Raw genomic sequence first — 15,091 nt, forward strand, 5'->3', positions numbered from 1 at the left:
AGACAAAACAAAACAAAGAAAGGGTAGAGACCCCAAAGAGAAAAGTTATCTGAAAAGTAAAACCAAACCATAAGCCAACTGCAGGCAGACCATAACAAACAAAGAGCAACAGAGAGTTAAAAGAAAAGAAAGTTCTAGCTGCCCACAGGGGTAAAGACAACCCCCCTAACTTAGGATTTCCCTATGGAACCCTTCTTATGGGATCAAAGGGTCATGTCAAAAGAAGGCGAGGACCACTTAGAATGTTTGCCTTTAAACTTAATCCAACTGTCTTCAATTTTAGCAGCCTCATCTTGCCACTCAAACGAATCTAGCATTGGAAACCCAACAACCATGGGGTTACCAGCATATGACACAGCTCTAGCAGGACAAACAGGGCTGGGGCCATAATCAACCTCGGTAAAAGGATCAAGCCAAGGGACCACACCAACCATCTCCCCAGAGAAAGGAACAACCCCAAAAGACCAATCAGATCCAACAACAAGGGTAGATCCAATAACCAAAGAGCCAACAACATCACCTTCCATCCTAACAGCAATGGGAGGGACAACCTCAATAGAAGAAACACCAACCTGCAACCCACAACCCCCAACAGCCACCTCAGGCTGCGAAGAAATAGAGCCATCCACCATGGGGGAAGCCACCCCATTTATCAATGGGACCGTTGTGGCAGTCGGGCTGTCCTGAGTAACCACTTGGGAAAAACTTCTTTGTGAAGAATTCTTCACAACAGAATAATGCTGAGTTGAAGCACCATTCCACCAAGACAAAGAGCGTTTCTTAGTAACACCAAGATCACATTTGGAAGCAACATGACCCGATTTAAATCACCTTCTACATCTGAAGAGAATCTCTTCATAGTCCAAAGGTTGAATCCAATGGCCCTTAGGAGACATAAGTTTTATCTTTGCAGGCAATCCCTTGCACACATTAATGTCCACCAAGATGCGAGCATAGGTAGAATGGCGAATATTAAAGGAATAAGAATCAAACATCAAGAAGTCCCCAAGAGCCTCACCCACTTCCTCCATAAGAGAATCCACCCAAAGATGAAGTGGAAGGTTAGGGATTCTAACCCATAAAAGCATCTTGTTGAAAGTTTCAAGAGAGGGATTGAAATCTTTGTGCCAAGGCTTAGCCATTAACACAAAACGATCATCCCAATTGAAGAAATGATCACACAAAATAAATTTTTTGTCCTCAATAATGTCAAATTTTGCTATGAAAAACCCTTTATCTAAAAGGAAAATATGAATTGTACAAGAAATGAGGGGCTCCTAGTGCTTGGAAATCCATGCATGAAGTACCAGAAGGTTGGGCCAAAAATCCTTGAATCTACAAATGAGACCATGAGCAGTAAAAACAAAAGCAACATGATCAATCTCGGCCACAGTATCCTCCTCCAAAGAAAGGGCAATGGATCTACAAACGGGAAAAGGCTCAACAACCTTCTTCAAGACCCCAGCATATGGTCGGCTGCCCCCAGGAGGTGGAGCAGGCAAACCACTTCCAACCACAGACATTGGAGCACAGGGAGAAGAACGGGAAGAAATCCCCTTTGAAATGGGGGTGGCCGCAACAAACTTTGCGTCCAAACCCACATTCCAATCGCTCCCATCAACAACCAATGACTCAGAGATGCCACATATTGCAAAGGAAGGAGCATGAGCAAAAAATGCAGGATTTGAAACACCCATCGGGTGGGAATCGACCGCAATGTTTGTAACACCCACTGGGCAGGAAGCGAGCGCAACCACAATGTTGTTTGTTAGAGACCTAACCCATTTCATTCCACATCCACCTCACACCCAAGATATCTTCTTCATATTGACATTTTGTAAAATTTGACCTCTTTTATTATAGGAATTCTTTGTTGCACACACTTCTCTATGCTCTTGTTTGTCTTCACCCATCTCATCCTAGACAGATAGGAGCACACACTTTTCATTAAGGAAATTGATTCTTGTTAGGAGCAAAAAAAAGAACAAAGGGGAATTGACACCAAATAGAAGTTAGTAAGTGATATTAATTATTGAAAGGAGGGGCAATGAACTACTCTAAAAAGATGGAAACCAACTAATGGAAAAGAGATCCACACAAATAGTAATTAAAGAAGTGTTCAATAGAGGGAAACCATCTAGTTGAGAAGGGATACTAACTTTTTTATCCTTTAATTGTGGTTGACTAAGATATTCCCTTAGCTATTGGTTTTTGATATTTTAATAATAGATTAATGGTGAAAAATTATTCACACTCAAACGTAAAGGGCATAATTGTTCAAGGCATTGTTCAACTGCTTGTTTGAGGCCTTGTTAGGCCTCTTTATTTGAGGTCGAATGACTCAATAGTGGTGGAGAGATGAATAGTGAATCTTACTAATTGTCAAATGGTTCAATTGTTATTGAAGGCCTTGTTTTAGGTGTTTATGATGTCATATTCTCTTGATCAAGGTGATGGTGAAGTGTTAGTATAAAAATGAATTTACCTCTAGAAGTTCTAGTGAAATGACCATGCAAGTACTTTATGATGTTGAAATGGTGGCTGTGATGTTTCCTATGCAAGAACCATGTTCAAGTAGAACATAAGGAAGTTGAAGTGGACTATATGTATTTGCATCTACTTGATCTAGTAAGTATTATATTCAAGAAATGGTTAGTCACTCGTAATGGGTAAATAAGTGGCATCTTAGAATATAACGAAGTTGGAATTAGAAATGGTGATCTAGGATGAAGAAGGGAAATGGTCCATAGTCTATCAAGGAAGTGGACAAATTTATATTAAGGAAGTGACCATGTTTTTTTTTTTTGATTGGTAAGAGGCTGAGGCCAAGAATTTTATTAATTATTTTGAAATTTTACATTACTCCACTCGTGCGGGTGCCGGTAGGAAAGAGTGGAGGCGAGAAAACCTCCGGCCTTGCCCGGGACCATAGTCCAGCTAATCTTATCTCAATATACAATAGTATCAGATTTTAATACAAGGAAGTGACCATGTTGCTTACACCATTAACATGTAATTAACAAGATCATGAATATAATTGGATCTTCTAAAGTTAAATATTGAATGTTGATTTTGATACCATGTATATATAATTCAATATGAAGTCCAATGATAGAGTTGTGGTGAGATAAAAACACTCTTCCTAATTGGTGAGCCCCCCTTATGGCCTACCCCTTAAACATAAGGTTATAAGTAACTTCTTTGAAAAAATATAAGAAACTACAAGATACTCATTTGATGTCATACTAAGATTATTAAATATTCAATCTCTCATTTTGAATGTGCCAAAGCTAGATCAATTATAAGGAATTATAAACTTTTCACACCTTGGGGATGCATTTTATTATAAATTATCCATTAAATTGAAACCCATTCCATTGTTATTTATTTTATTTTACTCAAATAAACTAGTTGATAGATATATGGAGAAACTACATCTAATTCTTGAGTAAGAGATTTTCTCAAGAACTAGGAAATAGTCAACTTGTGATTCAAGATCTTAGCGCCTCTTCAACATGGTTATGGGATAAATACAACAAGGTAGATCCTAGGATAGCAACATTATGTGCATAAAAAGCATTGTCCCACCCCAATCTTTTAACTTATTCTCCCAACTAGATCTTGACACCAAGCATTATCCCCTAGAGAAGAAAATAATTGTGCTAGTGCCCAATGGGTTCTTGAGAGTCATGGTGGGAGGGGAGAATGAGGGGTCCCCACTTCAAACCAATTAGAAAGGGCGGGCCCTACTATTTATAGGGGTTGAGGATTATATCTAAGTTCTACTTTTTTGTCTACATCAATAATCATTTTCCTTATATTTTTCTTGATGATTTGTCTTGATTAATAATTTGATGTATTTCTAAAAAGTTGCCTACCCTAGCCAAGTTGTTGAAAATACTATCTCATTATTTTGTTGATTTAACCTACTATTTCAATTAATCATTCTACCATTATATGAAATTGGGGTTTCCAAGGTGGAGGACCTTGGTTGGCAATAGGTGGGATTGCACAATCTACCCTTTCAATTTAGTACATGGGTGACACCTCATTTTTAAAGTGTCAAATTTTAGTACTTATTTATAGTAGGGGCCTTTTCCCATTATAGAAAATATGACTCTTTATAATAGTAGGGATATGGATAAAGGGTTTATAAAAGGTAATCTCTTTCTATATCTATTATAAAGGTATGGAAAATTGAATTCTAGACTCAAAAACTAAAGCACCCTTAATGAATCGTATCCCTCCCTTGAGAGGTCATTATTATAAGTCAGGGTGGGCTAAAATCATCTGTTGCCAACTTTCAACACTTTTGATCAACAAAGTCTACCCCTAATGAGTGTAATATGCTTTGCCTTGATCAATTTGGTTGGTTCTAAATTATATGTTATGAATGAGATGGGAAGGGTCAAGCTTAAGAAACTACTCCACTAAAGTTATTTATGTATTTTTCCTTGAATTTGTTGGAGGGGGGTGAATATATTTGCACAATGCCTACCTAAATGATTGGAGTACAAGTGAGCTCAATCAAGTCAATCATTCAATTTTCCTGGATTCGGGAGAGAGCATGTCTCCTATCTATCCTTTAAGGAAAATGGAGCCTCCTCTCTCCATATGTGGACATTACCTCCACTCTTATATATATCTTATAGATGTGATGATAGAGTAGATCCATTTGAGGGCTCCTATCTATACTATAATATCTATTTATTACATACATAATATAGGGCGCTCGATCTCTAATTTGAATAAGATCTAATTGGGTGGAGACAAGGATACAAACACTGTGTGTGTGGACAGGGAAGACACAACTAATTACACTTTTAGTATAGTCAATTTTGAAAAGGATTCGTTTATGACCTACTTAAAGATGACTTAATTCTACTAGCACCCAATTAGTATATATATAGACAAAAAAGACAAAACTAATCACACTATTAGTATAATCAATTTTGAAAAGGATTTATTTATGACCTACTTAAAGATGGCTTAATCCTACTAACACCCAATTAGTAGATTGGTTGGGGCAAAACTATAATCAAAACTAATATTAATGGTTGGTTAGGTTTGAGTTGCTCTCAAAAACCGCTAATATACAAAATGATGTCTCGCTTGCTTTATTTTACATTCAATATTCCATGAACACTAAGGAGGTTATTCCACAAAAAATAAATTGGCACACCACAAATGGAAAAAAGCCACCCACGCCCACTCTATGAAAGCCGAGAACGGCTAAACTTCAACGACTTTGCTGACTCCCTGGCATCTCCTCCATTTTAACAGGCGGGGATGAGTCTTAACTTCTCAAATCCTGCGGACAAAATCCACACTAGTTCACATTTATCCTGAAACGCTACAAGCTATATTCTCAAGTCCTCTGTCCACCGCCATAAATCTACTTATCCAAACCCATTGTAATCTGCATTCCATTCAACACTCTGTTCATAAAACCCATTCAATATCTTCCAGTTTTTCCTTACAATTCACCCCTTTTGATTGAATGATACCCAAAAAAATTCATGGCCTGGTCTTCATTTTCTGTTTGTTTGCTTCTTCTGTTAGCAGTAATGCCCTCTTTCCTCTGCAAAGAATGCACAAATAGTGGTTCTGAGCTTTCATCTCACACATTCCGCTATGAGTTGCTTTCATCGAAGAACAAGTCATGGCAAAACTCTGTGTTTTATTCGTATAAACCCCCATCTCACACAGATTCAAAGGCCATGCTTCAACAGCAGCAAGACTTTAAGTTTCTTGCAGAACAAGAATTTGGAGAACCCATTGCTGAAAATTTGTTGGAGGAGATTCCACTGCACAACATAAGGCTGGACAGTGATTCTGTGTATGGAAAAGCGCAGCAGACAAATTTGGAGTATTTAATGATGCTGGAGGTGGACAGTCTGGTATGGAGCTTTAGAAAAACAGCTGGGCTTGAAACCCCTGGTTCTCCTTTTGGCGGCTGGGAAGCTCCAGATATGGAGGTCAGGGGTTCTTTTACAGGTCTGTCTTCTAACCTTTGTTCCTCTGTATTGAAGTATCTGTTTGATTCTTGGCCTGTGGCAATAAATTTGATGGCCGTATGGTTGTATTTAAATATATATTTTTTAAATATTGATAAAAATATAAAATTATTATAACGTATTTAATTTATATACAATTTTCTAATTAAAGCATATTTTATTATTTTCAAAATCAATTAAATAACTTGAAATTAATGCTACCAGATTTCTACAATCCATATTATAATTCTTTCAACTTTTTCTCATTTGAAAATTTATTTAAATATGTAAACTTTTTTTAATTTAAAATGAAAAAGAATTATTATTTTAATTAAAAATATATTAAAAATTAGATTAATTTATTTTTGGATGTTACTAAATTATAACTAGCATATTTATAAGTAAGATATCACATTTGTTCATTATTCCACTGAAAAATTATTATATTATTATATTGTAATTAATATTAAATAATTATTATGATATTATCATGTTGTAATTAATATTTAATTATTATAAGATATAATTATATTATTATGTTTTAATATATTCCTAATTTTATGTATGGACACTTTCAATCTTTCATAATTAATAATATTAGATTGATATATTTATGAAATTAACCGTTGCATGATAAAGATTGACAAAATTGATTAATAATCATGTAATTAATATTTAATTATTATTATTATATTATTATATTATTATGTTTTAATATATTCTTATTTTATGTATGGACATTTTCAATCCCCCATAATTAATAATATTAGATTGAAATATTTACAAAATTAAAACATGTCAAATTAAATCCTTCTAGTTTTTATTGACGAACATGATTGCATCCATATGTGAATATAATACACCTTCAACATAAATATTAACATAAATATTAATGTAAATTGAAATTTTATAATAATAGGGAGGGTGGAAATGAGTATATGATAGGCTATGTTTTAAAGTTATTTTATAATTCATTATTAGTTGTGTATAAAAACTCTTTTGGCATGTAGTAATGTTTAGAATTTGAGTAAATGAAATATTTTTGTTATACAAAATTTTATGATCATTATTATTTGTTTAAAGAAAAAAAAATATGCTATAATATTTATTATATGTATTTAAGAGTGGTCTACGTTCTAGATTACATTGATTCGAGTTTTTAAAATATGAACCTATTATGTATATGACAACAAACACAATTAATTGTTTGAAAAGAAAACATGCTACATAAATTTTTTGATTGATATGCACATATAAAAGAGTTAGTTTGCTTATCATATGCTTAAAAGTTTTAAAAACTAAATAAAAATATCAATAAAAAAGATTTCTCATAATATAGAATCTAAGGATAATGAATTCTTAATCTTATTCTTCACCCTTAATTTTCTTATACTTTATTAGGCCAATTGTATAGATTTCTAAAATCAATATTTTAAGTCCATCTTAAAAATGTGTCTATTATATAATTATTGATAAACACAACTACTTAGAAATTCATATGATTTTGCATTGGAGGGGTTAGAAAAAGTTGGCAAGGTTGACAACATCAGTGTTAAATAATTTAGAAGGTATGAAGTCCAAATTTTAGATGAATTAATGATATACCATGTGCATAAGCTTTGGTTGGAGTTGGGAAGTAAATAATGTCATTAAATTTTCATAGTTGTGATAAAAAGATAATACAATAGGCTAGAAGTATTTCATTTTTATTAAATATCATTTTGATTTGAAAGATTATCATCTCTGAATATAGATCAATCGGTAATATTGTTATGAAAAATCAAATATTAGTTGTTTGTTTGAGGTTGAATTGAATACCACTATCAAAGAGTGAGTTGTTAACCAAAGAGTTATAATGGCATGTTAGACTCAAACAATTGCCCTGAACAAAGATACTTAAGGTCTACAATCAATTTCCCCCCTTATCATTAAAAAAATTTAATAGCTAATTTGAAGCATTTCGTCATGTGGAAATGTTGATGCATGATGGTATAATCTATTGTCATATGTAGTCTTTCATTGTCTACAATGAGGGTGATAATAAATATGGTTAGATGTCAACAAAATGCTAGCAATTAATTTGGCCAAATAAAGGAATTATATCTACTTATTCTTGTAGTGGAAAAATTCTATTTTCTAGCTTGAAAATCTTTTATGCAAGGAAGAAACCTTTTTTTTTTGGTTGGTAATAATTTGATTTTATTAATAAAAGTATTCAACTTACAGTGCACTCCAAAAAACCACCCTAAACTAAAAAACAACCCATACATCCATTCCGAATTAAAAAACTCCCCATATAAAACCGAACAGTTTTCAAAACGAGCTCAACTAATCTCGAGTATAGTCATATAAATAAAAATCGTGTAAATTCTAAAACTACCGAATTAACAAAGAACATATAATTTTTTTGATGATGCAACAAATATTTAAACATACACATTGTAAACAGAACCTTCAGGTGGAACCATCACACAACCTGGGATGAGCACCATCCGCTTCCATCTTCCTCTTTCTTGGCCTTAGCTTTCGTCCCACCTCCCGCCTAGCTCCTCCATTGCCTCCCTCAATTCCGCCTCCACTCACATCAATTCCATGAAGGTCTTCATTACCTTCCACCAATGTCGAGCCAATGCCCTGATCCTTTCTTTCAGGTCACCTTCCTACCATCACATAAATGATAATTTATCTGCGGGATCATCTCCATTGATTCCTTCGACCACATAGAAGCCTTCTCTAGGCACCGCCCATTCAAAAAAAAAGTCCATACCCAACAAATACTACTCAGGAACCAGTGCCTTCATCACCATCTTCACAGTATCAACCGAGTTTTCAAATTCCAAACCCCATGTAACCATTAATAAATATACATCCATATTTGTTATGTAGCGGTGGCTAATATGATTGATTCCCTCCCACATGACCAATTTCACTGCGTCAATGAGCCTCTTATCCTTGCACCGAAAGAGGCCCTTCAATCTTTTGTCGAAGACTCGCCCAAAAAAGGGAACCAACCACTTCTCAGTTTTAAACGTGAAGCTAGCCTCCATTGTCTCCACTTCAACAGTGCCACCACCTTACAACCATGCCCTAACCACTCTGGACCCAGTCTCTGAGAAAAAAAGGATGAGTTTGTAGATAGAAATGTAGACATCAATCAAAAGAATAGCCATTCTAAAAAGTTGTAGCAACTATCAATGTGTTGTCGTAAAAGGCTTTGTGGTAATCCTAGTGAGAATTGAACCGGAGTTGATGTATAGCACCAAGATCATTAGCCTAACACTACGCCTCACGACTCGTCTTCACACCAACTCGGCTACACACGCACCTGAAAGCAAGGAAGAAACCTTGTTCTTTATAGTGAAAATATGTATAAGGGATTTTCCTTTTATTTTAACATATAAGTGCATTTCATGGGATCGCGTTTAATTAATGCATTTTATTTTTTTTAATAAAAATTTATATGCATTTAAAAAAAAAATGTTATCAAATTTAAAATTTATAATAAGATTGATAGCCAAAAAATATGTAAGAACCATAAACAAACATACCAACATGAAGAAAAAAACAACACAAAAAATTATAATTAAAACACAAAATATTAACAACATAAAACAAAATAGCTATAAAATTACTTTGATACACATTGAAAGAATGGGGGAAATGTCCCTTGAGTTAGTATTTAAAAGATTTCTTACCATTTTTTTTTTTTTTTAATTAATCATTAAGTGCTATCATTTATGGGGATAGCTCCCTATATTGCTTGAAATTATAGAAATTACATTGAGTTTAGATATTATAGACCCACTAGTTCATATGCATCTAACCCTCTACATATATATCCTCAACTTTGCATAATAGAAACATAAAGTTTTCATCCCTACTTTAGCCAATTGTACCCCACAAAAAATCCTACACACCCTCGGGATTACACTTGTCCCCCAATGGCTTGATAGATTACAGCGGCAAACTCACCAATACCAATTGCTTTGCGGGTGGAGTTCTCCGGAATCCACCAGTCATCTGACTCAGTAACCCTTCAGAATGGTTCCAAGTTTCCATTGAAGACCGCACATCTATAGCTCTCCCATGCCTCTTCCCCAAACATCTTCAGTCTCGCCCGCTCTTCCCTCCAAACTTCTTTGCGGGCCATTTCTCGAACATCCTCACTGTTCATTGAATCCTCCTCTCCATCATCACTATCCTCATCAACTTCCCCATCCTCATTGTCATCTCCATCGCTCTCACCATCATCCTCTGAATCTGTGTGAAGGTAGTTCTCAAACTGAAAATAAATCTTCAATATACTCACTCTGACATCTTCCTCTATGCCCAGAATGGATTCTGCGACCGTGTCTACGATAAATGGTTTTATGAAGCCTGCTAACAGTTTGACCACACGCTCCTTCGTTTCTATGATATCCACTAGTGGCAGGAGGACGGCTTCCAACACCAAAGCATCACACCAGTGTCTGCCAGTATTTAGTGTAATGCCAACTAACCCCCTAACAGAGTCGTAAACATACTCTTCAGTGCAGAACAAAAGATTTCTTAGCATTATTATTGTGTCTATGATACTTTTGAATTCTTAGACTTTAATTTATAAGATCATGTTCATTAAAGGCATTTATTTATGTTTGAAGACTCTATACCATGTAGTAGAAAACCTATTTGTGCATTTATTTATGTTCATTAAAACTATAAAAAATATTTACTTTAATATATCCAATGCTTTTTGTGCATTTCCAAATATTATTATGGTCAATGAGATGACATTTTATGACCGTTGATTATCTTCAGACAATCTCCACATGTCTCTAGTTTAATCCTAGGTCTTAGTATACTTTACTTATTGCACTTCAAGTGCTTAGATTCATGATTAAATAAATTTATATTATTATACACATTGTTGGTTGTTCTAACCGATTGCCCAAGTAACCCCTATGAGGTAGCCAATTTCAATCAACGGGGACTTGGATCAGTGACCAACTTGATAGGATCTTTGATTAGGGATAAGGATCTAATCAAAGTCCTCTGCACTTTAGGCTCTGTTAAACCAATTTGGGTGTACCTATATCTATACCCTTATAATCCTAAATCCTTGTTAAGTAGGTATTGTGACATATATGATCTCAATGCATGGAAGTCAAGTGGATGTATGATATCAACTGGATTTGGCTATATCCTTGATTCATAAGCCTTGGAAGTCTTGAGAACATATATTTCTAACCCTAAAACTCTAAAACTAAAATAAACTTAAAATAAAATAACATGGAAATGAAATCCGTTTTTGATATTTTAATAATATGCTAAAGTCATGAAGCCAAGATATATGATCGGTGCCTACCCTAAGGCAGATAAAGTCATGAATAGAACAAAATCTTTGAAACAACCATAATGTGTTGATCAGAAACACATATATTTTGTCTTATTAATACCTTATAATTTATTGATCAAACAATGATAATGAATTACAATCTCTACTTATTATTCAAGAAAAGACTCCACAAAATCTTTGTATTTGATTCCAGCATTTAATCTTCTACTTTTGAAGTGGAATTCAAACGCACATAAGTAATAAAATGCAAAGACAAAATCAAAGAGGTTCTTGATCATTGATTTCATAAGACTTTGGTATACAAATATTAGAGACAACCTGTAAATTTATGAATCTTGATTTCAAGATGTCTTGATATTACATATGCTTCAAAATGAAAACTATACTCATGAGCCAACATAAGAACTAGAACAAAAATTTCTCATATTCTTGATTCAAAAACTTGCAGATAGTTATGTTCTTAAAAAAAATTCCTATATGACTTACTTGGATCACTAGAAAAGGACTTGGTACCCCTAAAATAAGGCCTTGAATTCCCTTTTATATGATAAGGGAGCAACGAGCTTTAGAATTTTTACAAAGGATAAGTGGCAATAGGTAATCACCTAACACACTAGAAGACAAATAAAATTTTGAGCTACTGACATAATCAAACATTCTCCTTTGAGTTCTTCGTAGGTGGTAATTGTTGTTGATGGCTTGAAGTATCCTTTTTTTGTCGAAAGTTTTCTTATCAAGTTGAAGAGAGTTTGATAACCCTACAGACACATTAAGACTACCATGAGAGAGAGCAACTTATTGTAAATTTGTCATAAATGTGAATTCAATGCACAAATCTTTGCAAGTATTCTTCAAAAATCGTCTTACCATGATTACAATTGACCTAAGAATAAGATCTAACTTATTTGTATCTCCCAAAAAATAAAAAGAGCAAAATTTACAAAAAAATTAAATTGGCAGGAAACAATGACTACTTCCTATTTCAAAATTACAAAATTTTTTCTTAGAGAGAAACAAAAGATCACAAAGCTTGAGCTCCTTCTTCCTTGAACTTTTGAATCCTTTGGAGATTCTCTTGATAATCTTCATCATCAATTCTACCTCTTTCTATCTCCATCTGTGTCAATCTTGATTCAAACTTTGATAGAGCATCCAAATATGAATCCAACTTCTACATTCTTTCTTTCTCATCCACATGTATGTCAACTATCATTGGATCTAGAATTGTCTTGATTTCTACTTTCCACTTTGCTTTTGTTCTTAATTCCTTCCTTCCCTCACTGTCTTTCTTCTCTTTATCAAATAAGGGAGGCATATGGTAGGTAATAAGGCTTCTAAGCTTGGAAAGCTCTGTTATGATCATGTTTATATTTGTGTAGTGAGTGAAAATCGTTTGAATCGGAGCATTCAACTCTATCTTCATGTCATTACTCTTCTCATAAAAATATTCAGGCAAAGGCTTCACAAGACAAACTCCTAAACCATCAATAAGCCTTTTCAAAAAAGAAATTGAGCAAGCTCAATATATACCTTTGCCACCTTACATGGGACTCATTAAAGTCCATGAACTCCTTACGCTCATCCCATGTTGCTTCTGTATGATCAAGGTTTGCATTAAATCAAAACTCTAAAAGAGTCTCAATCAACTTTGTCACAACCTCAATCTTCGCTAGATCTAGATGTCCTTGTAGAGTTGATCAATTTCTTGCTTCATCCTTGAGTTTTCAATCCTTGCAACTACTAGGTCATTCCTTAGACCTTATGCCTCTACAAAAGTTTGGTGTCCTAGAGCTGGTAAATATTGAAAAGGCTTTGAATATAACTTCTCTTCTAATTTCTTGACTCTATCTTTAAGAGTTTTGTTTTCTTCTCTAACCCTTTTGGACACCTTGTGTGCAAATTTAGCAACATTCACTGATAAATCGGTCACTTCTATGGCCGTGGTGTCTAAAAATCTCTTTAGAAATAGTTGTCCATACAATTCATCCAGATGTTGGACCATTGAGGGCTTCTGAGTAGCTAGAAGACCAAATAGATAGTATGTCTAATTTGTCATCAAAGGCAAATCCAAATAATAGGTTCTTAGCATGCTCAAGATCTAGACTTTCAAGATCAACGCCTTCTCCTCAGACTTTCAAAAGCAATGATCAAGGAAAGTTCCCAATCCTCTAGAAGTAGGACTCCATTCTTCTTGACAATTTATCTTCCCATCTCAAGAGCCACGTTCTCCAATTTCTCATTAGCATATTATAAAACTTCATCCTTCAATCTTAGCTTTTCCCTTTCATCAAGGGTATCAAGTTGTACGACTCTTTCTTTCTGAATCTGATTTGCAATACACTTAAATAAGATATGCTTGAATTCTCTAGTTTGAATGAAGTTCTCATCACTCATGAACTCCTCAAAGGATGTAAGCCTCACATCTTTAGTAGTATCCTCTCCCAATTTGAAGTCACTAAGAACCCTTTTAGGAGAAGGATCTTCAATATGTACCCACGATCTTGTATCAAATATATGGGGTGGCATAGCTTGCTTCTCTTGAACATTGAATCCCTTATAGGATTCAAATGGGATATCTGACCAAGAGATAGGGTATGCAAAGGTGTTATAGCTCTTGGACTCTCAAGGACAATGAGAGGTAGGATCTAACATAGGTCTCTTGGAAGATGAGGCAATGAATGACCTTGGAGGGGGAAGTGCAATTTTAGGAGGAGATTGTGGAACTAAGGGGGCAATAGAGATGGGTGATCCAAAACTAGGTGAGAGTGGTGGATGCTGAGGACTATGTGGTGGATAGGACAATCCAATAAGAGAGGAAATATAAGCTAGTGATTCTAATTTTGCCTCAACAGGAGGGGAACTGGACCCTTCAAGATGCATTTGTGCTATAGGCCATTCATGGGGCAAAGGCATTTCATCCACATCCTTATAAGAACCAAAAATCCCTTCATTTTTGCCTCAAGAATCAAAATCTTCTCCCAATGAGGAGTGTAGGAGCTATCATTCTTCTTCTTTAAATGTTTATTATACATTATTTTGTACCATCTCTCATTCTTCTTAAGGACTTCTTGATAATCTATATATTCCTAATTAGGTCCTCCTCTTGGTCCCACTCATGATTAGGGTGTTTTTTCTTTGTAAGCCCTCGTACAAACCATTTAGAATCATAAAACCCATGCTTAGAAAAAGGGAGACTATACTTACCAAGCATAGTATCTAAGATGTCAAATGCCTCCTATTGGTGAAATGATATCCTCCTACCTAGACTTACGATGGGAGGAATGATCCTTTCTTATGGTCTCACCCTATAATGAACTTCTCTGCTTCATAAAACTGATGCATAATCTCCAAAAAAACAACTCTATCACACACTGTGACTGGAAGGTGCCTTGAATAATAGGGATACCAAAAACCCTAGTGATTGTATGATATTTAAAATCTGGAACCAAGACCCCAATTGTGATCTATTACTTTCTCCGGGTCAAGATCCTTTGGTTTAAGGATTTTTTTTGCCTTCTCACTCAGATCCCATAACACACTCCCTTAAAGTAGGGCCATCATCTTCTTAACAAAATGATTTTTAAATATAATATGATGTCATGGAAATGGGGACAAGGCAACAACAAAGTTCAATGTTAATAAGTTAGTTTCAACCTAAAACCAAAACAAAGAACTAAAAACCATTCCAAACATATCAAAAGAGATTTCAAAAAAAGCATGAAAGAAGTTTAACAAAACAAAAGAAAGGAGAAGAGCCTCC

At 34.7% G+C, this 15,091-nt stretch overlaps 1 protein-coding gene across 1 annotated transcript in view; it reads left to right on the forward strand.

Annotated features, from left to right (window-relative positions):
* The first annotated feature begins 5,283 nt into the window (after positions 1-5,283).
* The window catches only part of LOC131046047 (uncharacterized), a 190,147-nt gene continuing 180,339 nt past the window's right edge, over positions 5,284-15,091 (forward strand). The window contains exon 1 of the mRNA XM_057979706.2: positions 5,284-5,997. Within this exon, the coding sequence (XP_057835689.2) occupies positions 5,520-5,997 (478 nt within the window). The 5' untranslated portion in view covers positions 5,284-5,519. The remainder of the gene's footprint in view (positions 5,998-15,091) is intronic.

The sequence above is a fragment of the Cryptomeria japonica genome, chromosome 7 (genome assembly GCF_030272615.1).
Source record: "Cryptomeria japonica chromosome 7, Sugi_1.0, whole genome shotgun sequence".
Lineage (NCBI taxonomy): Eukaryota > Viridiplantae > Streptophyta > Pinopsida > Cupressales > Cupressaceae > Cryptomeria > Cryptomeria japonica.